We start from the raw sequence: 21,929 nt of genomic DNA on the forward strand, positions 1-21,929 counted from the left end.
ATTTCTTTTTGAGTATTTATTCTTTACAAGCAAATGCAAACAATATTACTCAAGTATTGTTCTTCAGATGGCTAGAATATGTAGAATACATATCCTGACTTGCTTCATTATGAAAATTTATATTTTAGTAAGTACAGACTTTCAGCTTCACTGACATAATAAGGTCAACACAGAAAGATTAAAGACATTTAACACTGCTCAAATTAAAAGTCTAAAGGAATGTTGTAAAGGTCTTGTACAAATCTTGCTCTTAAAGAAGACAAATGGATTGTTGTTTTACAAGGACCATTTCCCATGAAACCCATTTCTTTTATTTATTTATTTTAAAATATATTCTGCTGTTCTGAAAAAGTTGCATGAAACATAATATGAAAGCATAATTTTAGGGTTGCTACATTATATAATTAATAGAACTATTGTTTATCATGCCTAATGCAAAGTGGCTAAATATTTAAAAGCAAAACATTCTACAAGCACATCTCTATGGCCAACTCAGGATTATTCATCTCTCCAGTGACTGCCTACACAGTCCCACAGATTTAATTTATCCTAATTTCTCTTTGTTTCCATCTTGATGTGGGGGAAGGTTATTCCACAGCCATGCAACAAATAATAATCAAGAGGATGTTGCATTTGAAAAGATCTGCTATACTGCTCTTAGGAAAAGCACTTGTCCCATTCTGAATTCCATTATTTCTACTATCCTTTTATTGCTAGTAACCCTGTGAAACTTGGGTGAGTCTTCACAGTGCCCTTACCTCTGAAAGCAGAGGCACTTGGGGCAAGGCCTAACCTGCAGACCACAGCTGCTATGGGAACTCACACAGGGAGATACGGTCTGAAAACTGTAGGCCAAGATCGTATGGGATAGCCATTTCTTTTCTATGAGAGAAAAAATTAGGAGAAAGGAAAAGTAGTTTAATCTCAGGGGACCTTTTTAGGCTGTCTCTAGAGAAGTGTGGTTTGAGTTTTGGAAAACTGGTATTTTCCTAAAACGTAGGCAGAAGTGTAAGAAACATCTGCTTTCCTTTGCATTCAACTTTGTCTGGAAAATGGTCAGTAGCAGTAACAGTATCTCATGCTTTTCATTTTGTACCTGTCAGCCATGCTAACTGCCTGATACAACCCCCCCCCCTTTAATAATAAAAAAGTCTAATCAAGTTTTTAGACATGGAATATTGACAGCGTAATCCTACACATGACTACTTAGAAGAAAGTCCCACGGAGTTCAATAAGACTTGCTCCCAAGTAAGCATGCAGCCTCAGAAATGTGCCAGCCTACTAGCTTTCTTGTGGTTACCCTCAAGGTGCCTTATTGGTGGTGTAACACTGGTTAGTTGGGAGGTCTCAATTCTGGTTCCTGATATGTCATCTGCTTCCCTAATTCTGGGCCTTGCAGTGGCTTAACATAGCACCTTTGAGGATATTTGGTTGGGTATTGTTTCTTCTTACTTTATGTAACCACTTTTAAACATTAGCTCCCCTGAGGAAGATTAGCTTTTATTGCTATTATATATTACACTTGAATTGACATTGCCAGATTAATAATGTAGAAGCCATTATTCAGATGAAATCTATGTAGACAAATTCCTGGACCTATTAGGAATGCAGGTGAATACCAAAGGGGCTGCTCAGGACAGCTGTGGTCTGGGTCTGCAGATATATTTGTGCAGAACTGTGCAAAATTGTCTGAAAACACTGTCATAAAAAAGAGAAAACACTTTGCTTTATTATACTTAAAGGTTAAAGTCTGTACAATGTGCTGATGCAGGAAATGTTTGATAGCATATGAACAACAGTGCAAAGAACTTGATATGGTCAGCTGCCTTTGATTTTCATGGCTCAATGGATAAGCAGCAAAATTTCTGGGTACAACAGGAATGGGGGGGGTCCATAACCCTCCAGATGTTGCTGGACTACAAATCCCATCAGTCCTTGACCTATGTCCGTGTTGGCTTGGGATGATGGGATCTCACGTCCAAGAACATCTGGAGGGCCACAGGTTTCCCATTCCTGGAATTCAAGATTCAATTACTGCATCTGATGATTGCACAAGATTGTTTCCAGCTGTCTGCTGCTTTCCTCATGCTGCAGATACAAACCATTTGCTGCTACTGTCAGTGGACTGGCAGTGATGAGAGTGGGCACTCACACTGTCCTTGTGTGGCCTGAGGGTGTCAGGCTTGCTGGTCACTTTCAGAAGCACCACTGTCACTGGGACAAACAGCTCTCCTGAAGCATTCTTAGTGTCTCACGTTGCTGCCAATGCTGTTCTCTTAAGAAAGCTGCCAAACAGGTAAGACACTTTATAAAAATGCAAATCTATTCTGTAGAAATGCTCGATCCATCAATACTCTCCTCCTTTGCTAATGCTAATCAGAAAAACTAGAGATTAATTGCTCAATTTACACAGAGACATCATTGTACCATTATGAAAGTGTATTTACAGGCAATTCATAAAGGACCAATGTTTTCCACATTCAGGGTGTGAATAAAAGCCAATTAATTATCATTAAAGTACATTGCTCTGTCTCAAAATACTTCTGTGCTGAATGCTGTAAGATTCCGGATAGTCAAAAGCAAGTACTTCTTTGCACGGTACATAGTTATTAAACTATGGATCCACCCCACCCCCTTATTAAGTAGTGATAGCTAGAAATTTGAATGGCTTTAGAAAAGGATTAGACCAATTCATGGAAGAGAAGGCTACTAATGGCTACACAACATGATGCATAAATTCATGATGCTGGGAATCACAAGTTGAAAGAGATTGTGGAGTGGGGTGAGGATGCACGGTTGTTTTTTGTTGTTGTTTTTTGGCAGTATCCACATTTCCTCACCCCCAATTTAATTTGATTTGGAAAAATCTGTTAAAAAACAACTGATGCTGCTGTTTTTGTGATATTTAATTGATTGTTAACAGGGTCCTGTGTGGAAGCCCATAATATCTGAACAGATCTTTCAGATATCCCAGAATAGATGTTGGCAACTGTTTTTTTTTTTTAAACGATCTGATTTTACACAGCAGTTGGCACCAGCATAGGTGCCGATTCCGTGGGGCCCTGGGTGCCCCAGCACCCATGAAGGAGGCAGACACCCACAAATTCCAGTGCCAGGGCTATGCAGTGGCCTCATGCACCCATGGGGCCAAGTTGGCACTCCTGTTAACCAGCATTAAATGGGGGGGGGGGGAATGTGCGCTACCATTTTGATACCTTTGATGTGGCATTAATGCTGAAAAACAAATAAACAAGCAAACTTGCATGATCCCACAATAAGCGCCAGTCTAGGAGACACCTCTCTCCTCAAGTAGGAGATACATGCAGGGGCTGACCCTGGAACCTTCTGCTTGCAAACCGTGCTCCCAGCGCATGCTGTTGGCATTGGCCTCAAGTGGCACGAATCAAAACCCCTGCCTGAGATGGGCCTGTACCCGGCGAGGCCTCGCCACTTGATTTCGGTGCATGTCCAAAAGGGGGCCCAGCAGCAGTGCGTTGCCATAAACGGGCGAGGAGGTGGAGGGGAGGGGGGAGGCCTCCTTTACCACAAACCCTCACAGGCCACGACGGTCTTTCTGTGCTGACCCGACCTGATTTGCCCTACAGCCCCCCACGCCCAGCCTCGCTCGGCTCCCCCGCGGCCTCAGCGTGACTCAGCGGCTTCCCGTGCCCCGCTGACCCCTGCGAGGAGGCGGCTTGTGAAGGCAATTCTTCTCCTCCTCTTTCCTCCTTCCTCCTCCTCTCCCTCACAGCCTGTCCTCCCAAGAGGCGTCCGCAGGCACAGGAGGAGGCAGCAGCAGCAGCAGCAACCACAAGTGAGCGCCCAGCACGAGCAACAGGCGTCACCACCAACCGCCCGGCCAACCGCCCTTCCTTCCCGCCTCCCGCTGACTGACTGACCCCAGGGATGGAAGGCGCCGCCGCCGCCAGGAGCCCCCCCTGTCAGGGGAAAGACCTGCCCCCCGTGTGGACCCAGAAGAGGGGCTGCGAGGTCTTGAGGGACCCCTCTCTCAATAAGGTACCTTAAATGGAGTCGGCCTGTGGGGTGTGTGTGTGTGTCGGAGGGTCGCTTAACGAGGAGCGGCGCGAAAAAGCCGTGAGGGGACCGGCGTCAACTTACACACCCTCCCGCCACCCCACACCCTTTATGCACGAGATATATCTATATGTTCCCCCCTCTCCCTCGGAAGTGAATCGTGCTCGGTTCAGTGGGCTGGGCTTCCCAGGCGGTTTGCAGGGCTTACAAACGCAGCGCCGGGAAGTTTTTGCCGGCGGAGGGAGGTTTGTTGGTGTTGTTGTTTCCCCCCCCCTCCACGCTCGCTCTCCCTCTCCGTCGCTGTAACCGAGCCGGTTGGCCTTTTCTGCCTTGGCTCCGCCCCAGCGCTCGGCTCTCGCCTTTTCCTGCAGCCGTAGGGAGAGGAAGCGAAGCGGGGCAGCAAAACACCCTCCTCTCTCCGCGCGCGAAAGCCCAAAGCCACGCTGGAGTCCCCGGGGCGTTTTATGCCGAGTTATTCGTCCCTTTAATCTTCCCACTCCCCATCTCTTGTTCAAATGCAAGCTGGACATGGTGCGGTGCTGCTATTTGCTTATGCCTTATAATCTGTGCAAACACACACACACACACAAAACACACATACAAAAACACACTGGTCAAAAAGTTTCATAATTGTCTACACTCGCGCAGGGTTGCCAACTGGTCCAACAGCAACCGTCCCAGTTTGCTTCTCTGTCTTTGACAGGTTTATGATAGGTGCTGCAATCAGCAGGAGATGGTTCTCTGGCAGAGCAAACTGCTGTTCAAGGGACAGCCACTTCAAACATTAGAAGAGGTGTCTGCCCTGACCCTTAGGGCACAAGCACCTTGTTCCTTTCCTACAGCCAAGCTGTTCGGGCCACCAGCCACAACGTGATTTCCTCATGTGGAGCAGCAGTTTGGCTCTAGCCAGCTGTCTGTTCCTGGCAGTAAAAATTGACTCTTTCAGCAAAATCTGCGAGTGCCTCAGTCATGATCAAGTGGTGCTATTGCCTTTCCAGAGTCAGACCACACTATTTAATAAGAGACACACATTAAAAAATCCCTGTGCCATTTCTCTCCATTACCTACTGCCGTCCAGGCAACACTCTGTATAGTGGCTCCAGCTCCACCAGCCTATTGGATATGAATGGTCACAGTTGTCGGGTAAGTTCTAAACTTGTTCTAAGCTGAACAAGTTACAGAAAGAGAGAATTGTTTTAAAGATGTATGGGGTGTGTTGTTTTAAATATACATGGAGTGTGAAATCACTAAAGGGACATGCTTCTCTCATATCCTTATTTTTGGGTGCATGTGTGCAAAGAGAAGAGTATGAAATGCACAGAAGCAGAAGCGTAGGACGTTACAAAAGGAAGAGAGAATCAAGTCCAACTTAGCTGTTTTATCAATCAATAAGTTAAATATCTTTTCAAAGGTCTTAAACTTGTCTAAAACATTTAGAAAAGCACCATAAAGGAAATTAATACTCAGGAAAAGATGGGTAACAGCACATGGTGGATTGTAAGAAAAGGGGTGAGGAAGAAAAGAAATATATTCCATTGAATAGAAGTCTCTATGGAGTACTTTGGGGAGTTACCTTGGGGCCAGTATTGTGCATTACTTCAAGGTGGTGGGATGTAGGATTATCAACATAGTCTCTGCATGTTTTCTTGGAAGTCAGTAGTTCAGCTAGAGTTTTAGACCCTTGACTTACTAGTCTTATGTCCCCCTTCTGTTTTTAGACAGCTATGTGCATGGCTTTTGGAAGGGCTAGAACTGAAGCTCAGTGGTAGAGAGTCTGCTGGCATGCTGAAGGTCCAAGGTTCTTTTGTTTCAGATTGAACTGGGAATGTCTCCTCTCTGAAACCCTGGAGAGCTGCTTCCAGTTAGAGTAGACGATAGCAAGCTAGACGGACTAATGATCTGACTTGGTGTAAGACAGTTTCCTATGTTCCTAATGGATGGAAAAATGAGTTGTGAAGCACAGATTTCGTACCCCCATTCTGTGCTTTACAACTGTTTCTAAAGTCCAAATATGTTAGAACCAACCAAACAAAAGTTTATCAGCCCTGATAAGAAAGATATACTTTGAGCATGTGCAGAGAGTTTTTAGCCCTCTGTGCATTTCATAGCTATTACACAGGGCCAACCTTATTGTTAGGCAGAGTGTAGCAACTTGTTAGGCAGAGTCTCAGGCAACTGATTTTAGTGTCATGAAAAGATGGCTAATTTTTAATTTGATTTATTATTACAGCACTATATTTTTACTGCAAGGAAAAGGCATTTCTAGAATTTTCCATGTTGGGTGCCAGAATAACTTGACTGGTTGACTAGTGCGTGAAACCATTTGCTGCTTGGGCTTATGCAGCAAAATGCCTTGGGCAAGCGCTGACTAGTTTGGATTAGAGCTGGCTCTACTATGGCAGTTAAGATAAAATCAGATGTTGCTGTTTTCTAGAAAAGACCTCTGTGTAAGATACAAACAGTTACCATTTTAGCTATTTGTTGTAGGTTCATTAGCTCATGACAAAGAAAAGAACATTGGATACTGGTTGTTCCCAAGAAGATAATGAGCTGCCAGTCATTTAGCCCTGACTGAGGGTTTTGGAGGGTAAGGAAAAGTAGGAATAACAAACCAGTATCCAGTAAAAAAATTCTCTTAAAAAGTAGATGGTGTTAAAACTCTTGATCTAAGAAGTAAAATGGAATCCTATTTATGTGCAGTTTAATATGGGAAGCTATTGCATGAAGAGGAGCAATTTCAGCTGAAAGTCTTTAAGAGCACACCTGCAGAGTTGCTATGTTAGACTGGAGGATGGTATGAAATTCTGGGCCCTGTTTATTTTTTGTTTGTAGAAGTGATTTATTTGATATACCATACTTTTCTGTCTATAAGACACCCTCATGTATAAGATGCCCCCTTTTGGGGGGGGCCTCAAATTTAAGAAAATGGGGGGACGCAAGCAAAATTGCCGAAGCGGCAACCAATCCAAAGCAGCCCTTGCCACATCTGCTAATAACCCACCCGGTTGACAAAGCAGCAGCCAATCCAAAGCAGCTGTTGCCACATCCACAAATAACCCACCCAGTTGACAAAGCAGCAGCCAATCCAAAGCAGCTCTTTACGCATCCACAAATAACCCACCCAATTGACAAAGAAGCAGCCAATCCAAAGCAGCCATTTCCGCATCCACAAATAATTGATTGACAGCCCTGAAGAAGGTGAGGATGGGGCTGGGGGGGGGGGGATCCAGAAAGGCTGGCCTGGGGGCAGGGAGAGAGAAGCCGACTGGCTCCTCAGAGAGAAAACTTTTGCCTCCCTTTCCTCCCCGCCCCAAACTCCCCCTTCACTCACCCTGCGTGCTTGTCTCTTCAATGGCAATGGGTAGATCACTGCCAGTTTTTTATACTGGGTAGTAGATTGCAGCCTGGTCTATTGCTTTCATTTTATGGATCAATGGTCTTGTTAGATAATAAAATCCATGTTAAATTGCTGTTTTGGAGGTTGTTTTTAATAGTCTGGAACGGATTAATCCATTTTGCATTACTTTCTATGGGAAAGCGTGCCTTGGTTTTAGAACGCTTTGGTTTTGGAACAGACTTCCGGAATGCATTAAGTCTGAGAACCAAGGTACCACTGTATAAGTTACAGGTGACTTAAAATCTGTGGACCTTACCTTGAGCTAATGTGGAAGTTTCCTCTTCAAATGTTTTGCTAAAACATTACTGCCTCTTACAATTCCACATTAACTTATGAGGTTGTTCTTTTCTGGATTATTATAGTGCCATCTCTTTGTAGGCCCCATTATTAGGGTCAAATTACATATTCATAGTAACCATATGTAATATTGACTACAAGACTACTTTTCCAAAGTGGCCTTAGACAGGGAAGTAAACAAGAAGCCTGAGTGTGAGCAGGTGATTAATTAGACCTTTCTGACTTGCTGCTTTCCCCTTGAAATCTCCCCTTTTACCTTTTTTTTTTTTTTGCTTGGAAGTTTCAGGCCGGATCCACAGCAGTTGTAAAAGTGTCTGAGGGGGAAATGAAAAAGGTGAACATAAGGCTACTGTTCCATGTAGATGTGTTGGCCTTAATATGATTATCAGTATTGGAGTATAGGAAGTAGCCTATTTTCTCATTTTTTCTTTCTTCTAAGGTCCTCCCTAGGATCTTCATATACTGATTCATCCCTACTTTCTTTGTTTATCTTTGCTAGCTGCCGCGTTGAGATAAACATTTTTTCTAGGTTTTGTCTAAGACTTTATCTTTTTTTTAAGATGGAGGATGAAGGTGTCCATACTTTATGATGTATGTTCATATGAACTATGAGAATTAAATCTATCTACAGCACTGTGTATCTGTCCTAAGGTAACATGAGCAGCAGCCCTTGCTTGAACTTAGGGGGAGGCGTGGTCAGGGTATTTATTTATTTATTTGAGGAAGGTTTACAGAGTCTGACAATCCCAGGTCTAGACAGAATGTCAATATGTAAACCAAAAGCTCTGCAGAGTGGGACCTAATCTTCTTAACCTCTTTGTAAAATGCCTATTTTTCAGGGGGAATCTAAAAGTTAGATATGCTGTGGTGGCTCATGCTTCTTCAGGCAGGAAGGGAGCCTGACCTTCAGTAATTTCTTAAGATAGAAAATGTTCAAGGAGAATTCTATTTCCTTTTGGGAATACTGTAACAGGAAAGTAGTGTGATACTGCTTCAATAAAATGCTGTTGAAGTGGTATTGTAGCTTCTGTTTCTTTTGGAGGAGAGTGCTTATTTTATGTCTCTCCTGAAAATGTTTCAGAGCAGGGGTATAAAAAATTAAAACTTTGCATGGGCCACTGTGCATGTTTTATTTCAGTTATTGTATTATGTGTGAAGGAGAGAAAAAGCAAAACAAACCTAACCTTCCAGGTTTTATTAATGTACATAAAATAATGACTTTTACTCTTTGAGGATCATCCGCCTAAACCCTGTTCAAGGTCATAGTTAACAAGAAAGTGCAATTTCAGTTTCTATCTCAGTTTTGGTTTTCTGTCTTCATCATTCACAAGGGAGTGAAATGGGCCATGAATCATTGTTGCTGCAGCTACAATTGATGCTACAGATTCCAGTATTACTGAAGCTCTAAAACTGGGATGCAGTTAAGGGACTTTCCAAATGTTGCTAAACTATAAGTTGCATGATCCATGACTATTGGCCATGCTGGCTGGGGCTGATGGCAGGTGCAGTCCAACAACAACATATGGAGGGCCACGGGTTCATAAGAAACAAAATCCCAAAATACCTTACAAGGTTACTGTAGGGATTACTGAAAAGATGCAAGTGCAATAAACACCAAAAGCACTATATAAATGCTCAGTGTTCTTTTCACACTGTGAGCATGCTACAAAGAGTCATAACACAGGCAGAAGGCTAGTAAAAATGATTGTGGTTGTACAATTTTTGTGTAAAAAGTCATAATGTTTTGAGGTGCATGTAGGAAAGCAGGAAGAAGAAGACTAGCAATAATATCTTGCAGACAACTGTTTGGGAGCGCTCTTACCCAAACGTGATATCTGGTTTTGCCAGATATATGTGTAAGACTAGCATTTGACCCATCCTACGATTAAATATTGCTTCTCTTCTGTATCTTAATCACAGGGAACTGGAAAAACTGAGTCATAATTGAGTTTCCTCTTCTTAAGATCTGCCCCCAGCAGTGGCCCTGATGGCCACAACACTTCTTTGTTGTATTGCCACTACAGAAGGGATGAGGATGAGGATGGATTCTCACACTTTCTGACTGTCCACTACCTGGAACTAGTTTAGCTATTACTTTGCCCATGCCCTAGCTGCTTCTACAAGGCATGTTTCCAATCATACATTATATTTGGTCTTGTGAAAATTGTATGTATGAAAATTAGTTTGTTGATAAATGATCAACATTATTTCATTTTTTGAATGATAAATTTAGTGATTATACGCCATTATATTCTCTGTTAATGTCTAATGAATTACTCTAGGTTTGTTAAGATGTTACTGTTTCTTAATTTTTAAGAATGTGGTAGAATGTGTAGTATTGGTTTTTAATTATTTGTGCGTGTACATATACATTGTTAATTTTAAAAATAGAATAGAATAATGACCTACAATAACTCATGCTTCTTATGTTGGCCTCTAATACACTACAAGTTTGTAATTTGTGGGGTGATGACACCATGTTTTCTCCATGTGTGTAGACATGGAAGGATGGACTATTCGAGTGACACAGACTAGAAGAGTTGGAGAGTACTGTCTGACAGCTTTGAGAAAAACTGAGAATAAGTCTTGGTTTTCTCATTTGTTTCCCTATGCTGTTTAAAACAATATTACCAAAGTGGCCAGGAATTTGTTCTATGTGATTGCGGACTGACCTAGATTCCAGATGCCTGCATCTCAAACAGCCTTCAGTTTCCTGAAGTGGCTTTATTCTCTAAATAATTTTGACATAGTTTTTAGATGCCACTTGGGTCTTCAATATGGTAAATCATACCAGATATAAAACAGCTGAGAAGCTATATTCCAACATGTGACAACAGCTACCACTTATATAACAATAACCATTTATTCCAACTAGTTAATAATCTGACCAATTTATTCCTACTTAGACCCCTTCAAGTAATTTGGTGTGTGTGAGGGGTAATTAAATAGTACTCAAAAGGGCCAATTTTACATTTTATTTTTTCTATTCACAGAACAGGAAAATCCAAATGAAAGTGGGGTGTGTGAAGTCTGCCACTTAGATGAGGACATAATGTGCATGTCATGATAAACATGCACACAAATCCATTTTTCCATTCTAAATAGCCACATGTGCACAACCTAAACACCAAAGTCCCTTAAAAAGGCAAAAAAAGGGACTGGCCACTCTCTTAAAAATATAATCATTTTCTAGACAAGGGCAGGAACAACACCCGTGAATCCTTACAAGTAGCTGTTTGAGATTTAGGGATCTGCCACTTTTCTTGCCCACCTCTCTGGCTGCAGCAAGTAGAACCTTAATTCTACTACACAACAGGTAAAAGGTAAAGGGACCCCTGATCCAGTTGTGACCGACTCTGGGGTTGTGGTGCTCATCTTGCTTTATTGGCCGAGGGAGCCGGCGTCATGTGGCCAGCATGACTATGCCGCTTCTGGCGAACCAGAGTAGCGCACGGAAACACCGTTTACCTTCCTGCTGGTACCTATTTATCTACCTGCACTTTGACGTGCTTTCGAACTGCTAGGTTGGCAGGAGCGGGGACCAAGCAACGGGAGCTCACCCCGTCACGGGGATTCGAACTGCTGACCTTCTGATCGGCAAGTCCTAGGCTCTGTAGTTTAATCCACAGTGCCACCCGCGTCCCTACTACACAACAAGAGGTGAGCAAAAGTACAGAAAGCAGAAAAAACTGCCCTGCAAAATGTCTTGAGCCATTTCAGTTTGAAACAAGGGTGCCACAGAGCTCAAGAGGCATACATGATTTCCTTACCTCCAATTTTATCTTTACAACAACCAGCAATAAACAGCCCAGCAATTTCCAGCAATCTTCTTGGCTGAGCGGGGACTTGAAATTAGGCTGTACAAGTACAATTCCAAAAATTTAGCCACTAGAACACACTGCTGCTGCAGCAGCAGCACAATTTCACTACAAACACACTAACAACACACACAGTGGCATATTTCAAGATTAAAAAAACCTCTACAATAGTCAAAGATATTAAATGTGAAAAGATTGGCTACATAGCTAATATATTTCTCTACACATTGCAACATCTACATGCTAACAGAAACTAGAATTCCCACTGAATCAGAGATAGCCAAAATGGTGCTGTCCACCAGTTGTTTGACTCCAATGAACTCCAGCCAGCATGTTAGCGGTAATGAGAAATTAGTCCCTGTTCTACCTTAACAAACATGTACTATCCAACAATACAGTACGTCTGACCTATGGTATAGACACACCTTCAAATACTGCTCTTAGGCTGGAGCCAAGCTTTTTATGGGTTCCCTCGCCCTTTCATAACAGTTTCTAACTAGTACTCTTAGTGGTGCAGCAATAAAACTGCTAGCACATTTGCAAAGCTAAGCAGGGTACAGTATGGTTTCAAACTGGATGGTGCACTGCATGTTGAGATGCCTGCATTGCAGGGGGTTGGACTAGATGCCCCTAGGGTCCCTTCCAATGATTCTATGACTTTTCTTTGCAAACATCTGTTTACTTCAAAGAAACACGCAACACTAACATGAGAAAACTTTACCCACTTCGAAAAATCATCATCAAAACTGAAGGATATTCTCATCTCTGTTTAACAGCACTGGGGGAAATGGCTAAATAATATTTTATGACCTGAAGATACACCATTTAGATTAACAGCTCCATTGCTTATTTAGTTACTTATCTAATCAGAAAGCTTATATCCTGCCTTTCCACTGCCAAAGCATTCTCAAAGTTGGTAGACAACATTTGTTCAAAATAATAGCCTTTCAACTTTTTTCTTCGTCAACTCTCAGAAGATATAATAGGATGATCTAACTTAAAGATATTCCAGGCGCCTGCTTGCCCCACATCATCTTACTAAGAATGGCAGGACTGGGAGATTTAAAGAGTCATACAGTTGGAAGAGATTCAGTGCTATCAAGTCTGATCCCCTTTTGTGATATTAACATTGACTATACAGACGGTAGCTGACTTTAATGAGCTGCGGCAAAATAGAGGTCAGAAAACGCTGGGATCAAAGATTACAACTATGCTTTAAAAAAAATAAAAAAAAATTCAGCACACTGTAGGGCAAAATAAAGACAGAATGCTCAAGAAACAGCAAGAGGTGGCCAAGGGAATTGGATTTACTATGGAAGGAGAAAAAGACTGGACCATATCTGTTAATAAAATATTTCTGAAACTAAATGTAAATGGAATAGTAGTTCAGCTCTGCAAATCTATCCAGCCATTTCTCCACACGTGTCAAAATCACTTCTATGTCGTTTCCATCAGACAACAGTGACTAAGAGACTGATCTATGAATCAGGACACCACTAGTATCATCACTAGGTGGTATTATACAAGACATTCACTCAGTCTTATTCCACCTTCTGTGATAGAGTGATAATAATTCTGATTTAATTTACAGGGACATTAAAAGTTCTAAATAAAGCATTAGCATTATTATTTTCTTGCGCCATGTGGCCACTGCTGGGAATGAAGAAACTTGTATGGAACTGCTGTAACACATGATACACATAGGACCAAATATTATATGTTAGTTTATGCATTACAGCTGTGTCACAAATCTTATAAAAACCATTCAGAAACAAGATGTGCTATTATCTCCCAGCATATGATATTTATATTTTTGTTGCTATCAGTTAAGAAACATGAATTTGTCTCTAATTTATATGGCCTTCTTTATACAGTATAGCTGTTCATGTTGATGACAAACCTTTTATTCCCATTTCTGATGGAAATCAGAGGCTAAGAGAGTATTTCCTGTCCAGATTATTGAAAGGATTTATGGCTAAACTGGAATTTCAGTCCTGGTGCAAGTCCTAGTTTCTTTCAACTGAACTAGATTGCTTTCCATTATTTTACACATATCTCTTAAGGAGGACATACCGGTAATCATATGGAAGATTTACATGATGTTGTTGTTTAGTCATGTCCGACTCTTCGTGACCCCATGGACCAGAGCACTCCAGGCACTCCTGTCTTTCACCTCCTCCCGCAGTTTGGTCAGACTCCTGTTTGTAGCTTCAAGAACACTGTCCAACCATCTCGTCCTCTGCCATCCCCTTCTCCTTGTGCTCTCAATCTTTCCCAACATCAGGGTCTTTTCCAGGGAGCCTTCTCTTCTCATGAGGTGGCCAAAGTATTGGAGCCTCAGCTTCACAATCTGTCCTTCCAGTGAGCACTCAGGGCTAATTTCCTTAAGAATGGATGCGTTTGATCTTTTTGCAGTCCATGGGACTCTCAAGAGTCTCCTCCAGCACCACAATTCAAAAGCGTCAATTCTTCGGCGATCAGCCTTCTTTATGGTCCAGCTTTCACTTCCATACATCACTACTGGGAAAACCATGGCTTTCACGATACGGACCTTTGTTGGCAAGGTGATGTCTCTGCTTTTTAAGATGCTGTCTAGGTTTGCCATCGCCTTTCTCCCAAGGAGCAGGCGTCTTTTAATTTCGTGGCCGCTGTCACCATCTGCAGTGATCATGGAGCCCAAGAAAGTAAAATCTCTCACTGCCTCCATTTCTTCCCCTTCTATTTGCCAGGAGGTGATGGGCCCAGTGGCCATGATCTTCGTTTTTTTGATGTTGAGCTTCAGACCATATTTTGCGCTCTCCTCTTTCACCCTCATTAAGAGGTTCTTTAATCCTCCTCACTTTCTGCCATCAAGGTTGTGTCATCTGCATATCTGAGGTTGTTGATATTTCTTCCGGCGATTTTAATTCCAGCTTGGGATTCATCTAGCCCAGCCTTTCGCATGATGAATTCTGCATATAAGTTAAATAAGCAGGGAGACAATATACAGCCTTGCCATACTCCTTTCCCAATTTTGAACCAATCAGTTGTTCCATATTCAGTTCTAACTGTAGCTTCTTGTCCCACATAGAGATTTCTCAGGAGACAGATGAGGTGATCAGGTACTCCCATTTCTTTAAGAACTTGCCATAGTTTGCTGTGGTCGACACAGTCAAAGGCTTTTGCATAGTCAATGAAGCAATGTGGAAAATGAGTTTACTGTTTTTCTATCCAAACGGCAGTAAAATTTCTTTTATACGTGGAATTGAAAAAGAAGGATTGGTGATCAGCAGAAATTTGGCAGGTGGTGAAAGAGGAGGCTTTCTGAGCAGTGACTCCAGCTCCAGCACCTAGGGAACGCTCTTCCCAAAGACTTTTGCCTGCCCCCCCTGCATGAATACCTTTTTAGTGCTGGGCAAAGACTATTCTCTATTCATGTTGTGAAACCTTTTTAGCTCATTAATTTTTACTGGTGATTATGCCTAGGCTGACGGAGAAGGCAAGTTTGATTATTGTGTAATCAATTGTAGTGCCTCAGTTGATTATATGATAAATAAATAGAAATATTTATAAATTTATTTCATAACATTTATATAGCACTTCATCGTAGAAAAAACCTCAGTGCAGTTTACAAAAAAGAGTAAACAATAACATTATCACTGAAAAAATTGCAACCATAATTTAAAACATACAGAAAGTTAAAACTATGATAGAATAGACTAAAATAAATTTAAACTCCTACAGATTCTTTCAAAACACCTGGATAGACTTGTCTAAATGGGAATGTCTTCCGGAACCACCAGAAAGAATTCAGTGAAGGTGCCTGCCTGATATCAATAGGCATGGACTTCCAAAGTGTTGGTGCTATATGCAATTTGTTCTTGTTTAATTGCACTGTCTGCTTTTATTGATATATGGTGATGAATGAATAAATACCGAGTAAATAAATTCAGTGAGTAAAACCAATACAGAGATATGTGTAACTGGAAAGAATTAAGGCAGCACAGATTTTTCCCTGCCAGTTTTAAACATACACTTCAGGATAGGTTTATGGGAGACTGCAGAAATAGCTACTTTGGCAATGGAGTTCTTCAGTTTTTTTAGATTGCAGATCCCAAAATACTTCTTGGACCCTTGCCTGATTCACTGTCAACCAAGCAGATTTTTAGACCCCCTGATGGTTAGTTGTTGGGGCCCTTATAAGAGACGGACAACTCCTTCTCCATCAAGACATTTCACAAGGTGTAAGAGCCAATAAAACAAAAAACATCTCTTACATATGTAAATGTTTGATCTACTATTGAACTTTTGGTGATGCTTATAATATATGTTCAGTACTTTGTGTCCTAATACAGGAATGTACACTGTTAAGTAAGGTTTTAATCTGGTCTAACAGAACAGATAATAAATCCAATTAGTATACTCTCAAATTAGAAATGCCGCATAGTTACAAATACCTTTCCAATCTGCTGTTAGTTTATGCTTTCCTTGATTGCCCTTATTTTGTCCTCTTAAAACATCAGACTAAAAATTGATTTTTGTACTAATTGCCCTTCCTTTAACTCCTATGTGTTTAGTCCATTAAGTTAAACATCCTCTAGTGATTCAGGAAAAATGGCAAGGTGTTAAATGAAAATACAAGCTTGATGAGGCTTGGTGCTAACTTAATACTTACAACTATGGCTGGTCTGAAACATAGTGGACTGTTTTGCACATCATGTTGAGCCAAACTGTGGCGAATCATGAACACGTGGGGTCCAAGAGAAGAGATTGTGTCCCCTTTGCTCAAACCTGGTTGTACTACTACTATGTTGTGCTGTGCTAAGCCATGATTTGTGTTGTGTGAACCCAGGTTCATGATTTAACTTTCCCAGACAAACCAAGAACTGTAAACCATAGGACAAACACATTGTTCATGGTTAGTGTGGAGAGAACTAAATATTGAGCCTGGACTCTAGACTCTAGCATGCATACTTGTTCATACTTTGTCATAGTTGGTGTTACTTGTGAACCAGGCCATTGTGAGCCAGTTAGTTCAACTTTTGATTTATCTGTTTCTCAAAGTTTTACAGCAGTATAGCTATCTGATTCTATGATAATTGAGATACAACAGATAGTTTCAGATGGTAGAGATTCCTTATTAATAATTCTGATGTCCACTGTTGCTATTTTTATAATAAACCTTGATTTCCAGACAGTACAACAAACAAGAAGAAAACAAGGCAGCACTTATGAAAATAGTGAATCAGCTGATTTGATTTCAGCAAAAAACACTGCACATGGAGATTATTAGTGTGAACATAAAGCAGATTTGGCCTTTAAAAGATGTCTGGAACTAGTCCATGAGCAGCTCCTGAGGGATGCTTACAGATAAACCTTTCTCTCACCACATGTGTTGGATGAGATGTTTACTAGTTGGATGAGAGCTGAGAAATGAAAGAGATGAAATTTTAATTATTTTTTTTACCTTGACTTCAGTTTCTAGACTTGTACTATGTGCCCTTTAAAAATGTTTAGGTTCCTTATATTAAAAAAATAGATTAAAGAAGCAAATGATAATAATTTGTGAGCAACTACAGTAGCTTGTTATATCATTATAGAGAACTTATATTGCTGTGGAGTCTTAACATTTAATATTTTATTCACTTACATTCCTTACTGTGGTTTTCAGTTAAATTAAGCAATATAAATATGACACATAAACGTGAATTTGCCCCCTGCATATAATCTACCAAGGCTGCTATTAGAATAAACTTTTAACCTGAACAGTTGTACAGTTTTCAGTTTGGCATTTATCTGCCGATCTGTATTCCAGATTCTGCACAGTGACATATAACATCAGCAACTATATGGGAAGTGTTGAGACTATTGTTGTGTACACATCACCACCTTTAAGCACAGTGAATAACGTGTTTCAAATGCATTTGTATGTCATTGTACACATCAGCTTGGTTGGATGTGTTTCTTAGTTGCCTGCTGTGTTTCTTAGTTGCCTGCTGTCTGTCCACACTAGTGAGAGCGTATGTGGCTATGGGCGTAGCCAGAGGAGGCAGCTGCCCTCCCAATCAATAAAAATCTATATACATAAATAGCTAACTGAGGTTCTGTCACCCTTAACAAAAGGCCTGCCCAGCCCCAACAAAAATCCTGGCCCTGCCAATGGGTGTGACTCATATTTTCATCAATGCAGTATTTCTCAAACTACAGGATAGATGTGGATTGAATTCATGGCTAATGTGTGTACATAATTTCACAAACCAGCTGTGGGAGCGTGCTGGGTACACATTGAAATTGTCATGTGTACCATAATTGTGTGTGTATAACCATATTTTTTAAACAAGACCGCTCACCCATGGTAAGTTTGTTTCATTTGAAAAGGCTTGGTACACAGAGTACTGCAGGCCACCAAAGTAAATGCTGCTATTTGTTAGATTTATGAAATACACCTCTGCCCCACGAGGACTATAATCTTTTTCTAAGCTAGTAATAGTATAATTCTTGCATTACATTTCGACTTCACATCTGGAACCTGGTTAAACACGTAAGGCAAGTAACCCCCAGTGTAATGTTACCCAGAGCATGTTCTCATAGGTGATTTTTACAATGGTTGTTGCTAAGTAGAAATATTTCTTGTTGAACATGTTTTTCTGGATAGAAAAGTGTAAACGAACTCCACAAAATATAGCAATTCTCTAAATCTATTTCTTACTGTGAAACAGATGAATAGACATATGTGACATTATTCTTTGCTTTGTTTCAATAGAAACATGTTTGAAGTGTTGTGATCTCCAAATTTTCTTCTTAGAGCAACTTACAAGACAAGTATTTCAAAAATACAAAAATGGATCATTTTTGTAGGGTCAGGGCTCCACAACTTCCCATGTCAAATTGCCAATGTCAGTAATGTTCCCGCCCCCCCCCCCAATCCCATTTCAGGCAATCTGCCCTCTGTGGTGGAGAAGTGGAGGAGTCTGTTTTCCTTTGCACTAGAGAGGCAAAAGCAGCATGAAGACTCATGCTGCTCTTACTTTCTGCTTTTCCAAAGCCCCATGAAAAAGGAAACCAGCACACAGGACTTGGGGAAAGGGCAGGGTCTTGTTTTACACCACACAAAGATGATTCCAAGGGCTAACAGATGTTCCCTTGCAAATGTTTCTTGCTACTGCAGCTTTCTGTCACAATATGTTACAGTCCTATACAGTATTGCACTAATGAAAGTCTCCCTCCCTCTAATAATGGTCTGCAATTCTTTTGCCTCCCTCCCCCCCCCCAAATGTTTTCTAGGTCCAGGCTCTGTACATGACCCCCAGCATAATTTCATGCTGTCTAATTTCAAAAGCCCTCTGCAAGTAATCAGTTCAGACCTTTGGCGAGAGTGTTCTGTCCCTGCCCTTGCAATGTGCTGAATGAGGAGATTATACTTAAAGTTCCTCTTTCTATGACTGCTCTAAGCTTTGCCTTGGATACCTTGCTAAAGATACCACAGGTCATCCAGTATTATATGCTGTGAAACACACAAATTGTCATGGGCTTCTATTTGCAGATTTCCTTTTCTATTTCTTAGTTCAACCTTTCTGGCCATTAAAAAACATTGCAAATGCCTTCTATGCATGCAGGCATTTCATAGCTAAGGATAAGCATCTAGGACAGTGTGTGTCTGGAATATTAAGCTGTAACTCCTTCTTAAATATGGATATTTAAAATATTGAATATTTAAAAGTGGTTTTAAGCTGTCCTGCATTTCTTTGGAATGGGTGGAGGAACCCTTGAAATAAGGAAACATACTCTCCTTTGGAATAGTTAGTTCAGAGAAGACAGAGGCCCCAACTTGGAACTTAAATATTTACCAAGGCAGTTTCGTTTTCATTCAAATGGAATCCTATTTTGTTCTTCCCTTTCATTATTGTCTTTCATCATAGCAGATAAATTAAAAATAAGCAAGGTGTATATTTGCATGTTTGAAGATTCTGGGTTTATGACAAGCTGAACCATATTACAGTGGTACCTCTAGATGCGAACGGGATCCGTTCCAGAACCCTGTTCGCATCTAGAAGCAAACGTAACCAGCGACAGCACGTGTGCGCACGCGTGCGTCGCTTTTCGATGCTTCTGCGCATGCGCGTGACGTCATTTTGAGCGTATGCGCAAGCGGCGAAACCCGGAAGTAACGCGCTCCGTTACTTCCAGGTTGCCACGGAGCGCAACTCGAACGCGCTCATGCCAAAGCACATTCAACCCGAGGTATGACTGTATAGATTTCAACAGGTTACCCTATCGAGAACAGCTGTTTATAGACAGATAATGGTGTGACCATGAGGAAGCTGACCAGGGAAACAGGGTTGCATGCTCCAGACTTTCATAAGGTCAAGCCACTCACCAATTGGAATACCTGCATTTTGTCCCTTGTTGGTGAGAGGCTTTAAAAACTTCAGCACTGGTTTTGTGACATCAGGGTCTCTTGGGGATAGCACCCTCAGTGGGCCCACTTAACCTGGAAGAGACAGACCTGCAAAGTGATAATCTTAGGCTATATCTGATCTTCTTGTGTGCTCTGTACAAAGGCGAAATTGTTGCACTGTTTGGGTGGTGGGCTCTCTCCTGGTCTTGAAAAACATTCACCACCAGTGGGGTCAAAAAAGCTTCATATATGGCTAATACATCTTTCTTTTCAGAGCTCACCAAGGCCTTGCCCAGAACCTGCTTTCAGGCCGTTGCTAAACCCTGGGACATGGAAAGAGCAGTTTGTAAAAAGTGCCTTCCCCACATTACTAAGTATACACAGCTCACTCCTTTGTTCAGGCTTAGGCCCCACAGCCATTCCTTTGAACAAACTAGCTGTTACTAAACATGACATTAACACTCTGGTAGCTGGATATAAGAATAGCTACATTGTAATGTTGTGTTGATCATTAGTGTTCTGGTTTAACAGCTTTCTACATAATCTGAGATTTTAGAATTGAGTCACACTGTCATAGTTACAAAAAATATTAAGGTCCTGATGTTCAAGGAGCCCTTCTACACTGTTGGTTGGAGCATGGCGCTGATAATGCCAAGGTTGCAGGTTTGATCCCTGTAAGGGACAACTGCATATTCCTGCATTGCAGGGGGTTGGACTAGGTGATCCTTAGGGTCCCTTCCAACTCTACAATTCTGTGATTCTACCTATGGCCCCTGGGGGTCACTAGGACAGTCACTCATGTTGTTCTTGCCAGTCTTCACAATACCTGCTGTTAATACTTATAGAGATCTGAAGAGTAGGACTCTGCCCCTCTTTCAAGGATGGCTAACATATGACTACAACTCCCACAGTCTCTTTCCATTGACCATGTTGGCCGGGGGCTCATGGGGCTTAGAGTCCCGCAACATCAACTAGCTCTATATTTTTAGTTGTGTATATCAACACAAGACACATACCTAGTTTATCCTAAATTGTGTCAGTCTTTAAGGTGCCATAAGACTCCTTTTTTTGCTGCAGCTGATAAACGTGTGACTACCTTTTTTGAATTTGTCATTATTGTAGTTGATGTGCCCAAGTTGCGCCATTAAACTCTTGGCAGAATCAAATATTTTGTTATCATGTACCAACATGCCTTCCTAGGAACAGAACATACCTCAAAGTTCTAATTTCGACTTGTTTATGTTCCTCCTTTCTCTATTACTCAAATAGCCTTTGGAAATAAACATTTTTGAAAATTCAAGGGTTCCCCCAGGTTTCTACTTCCAAAGTTTTTGTTTATGTTGAAAATAGCTGCAGTCTTGGAAATCATAATCAACTTGTGATAAAGAACACAAAGATTGAGAGGGATATGTGGTAATGTAATGATTTCCATTTTGCTTTCCAATAAATAGTATAGAAGCCAAGATACTAGCTTACAGCTTTATTCTCACATCAGTGGTAGCTTTCTGTATCCCGTTTATTTTGTCTGTATTCCGTTGGATGTTGCTTGTCTTGCAAAAACTGTTTGCACCCTGACTGGCAAATTGCATTGGCAGATCTGCTTGTGGCAGAGGTTATAGAGCAACTAGTTTCACAACATCCTTATGTTATCTTTTCATCCTAAGCATGTAATACTGATGTATAGAGACTCAGGTTGGGCTGTTGGTCCCTTTTATAGGCAATATAAATGGTTTGTGGTTCAGATATTAAGCATCATCTTCTGCAACAACTTCAAACTCAGGGATGAAATATAAAGTTGAATCTATCTTGTAGAGCCAGTGTGGTGTAGTGGTTATGAGCAGTAGTCTTGTAATCTGGGGAACCGGGTTCGCGTCTCTGCTCCTCCACATGCAGCTGCTGGGTGACCTTGGGCCAGTCATACTTCTCTGAAGTCTCTCAGCCCCACTCACCTCACAGAGTGTTTGTTATGGGGGAGGAAGGGAAAGGAGAATGTTAGCCGCTTTGA

The 21,929-nt window shown here is 41.3% G+C and overlaps 2 protein-coding genes across 10 annotated transcripts in view; one reads left to right on the forward strand and one right to left on the reverse strand.

Annotated features, from left to right (window-relative positions):
• PRSS35 (serine protease 35) overlaps positions 1-21,929 on the reverse strand; it is a 152,528-nt gene that overhangs the window by 37,815 nt on the left and 92,784 nt on the right. For 4 of the 7 annotated variants that reach the window (XM_083431193.1, XM_083431199.1, XM_083431197.1 and 1 more), the window contains one exon: positions 7,991-8,043. The exons of the other annotated variants lie outside the window; for them this stretch is intronic. The gene's annotated coding sequence lies outside the window, so the exon portion shown is untranslated. The remainder of the gene's footprint in view (positions 1-7,990; positions 8,044-21,929) is intronic. 7 annotated transcript variants of the gene reach the window in all.
• Positions 1,774-21,929, forward strand: part of ME1 (malic enzyme 1) — a 116,493-nt gene continuing 96,337 nt past the window's right edge. The window contains exons 1-2 of one of the 3 annotated variants that reach the window (XM_083431176.1): positions 1,774-2,296; positions 3,752-4,017. In XM_083431176.1, the coding sequence (XP_083287302.1) occupies positions 3,907-4,017 (111 nt within the window). In that variant the 5' untranslated portion in view covers positions 1,774-2,296; positions 3,752-3,906. Of the gene's footprint in view, positions 2,297-3,356; positions 4,018-4,196; positions 4,281-5,113; positions 5,179-21,929 lie in introns of those variants that run through there. The other 2 variants (XM_083431177.1, XM_083431175.1) reach the window with 2 other exon arrangements.

This window comes from Podarcis tiliguerta, assembly GCF_965153285.1.
Source record: "Podarcis tiliguerta genome assembly, chromosome: 3".
In the NCBI taxonomy this organism is placed as follows: domain Eukaryota; kingdom Metazoa; phylum Chordata; class Lepidosauria; order Squamata; family Lacertidae; genus Podarcis; species Podarcis tiliguerta.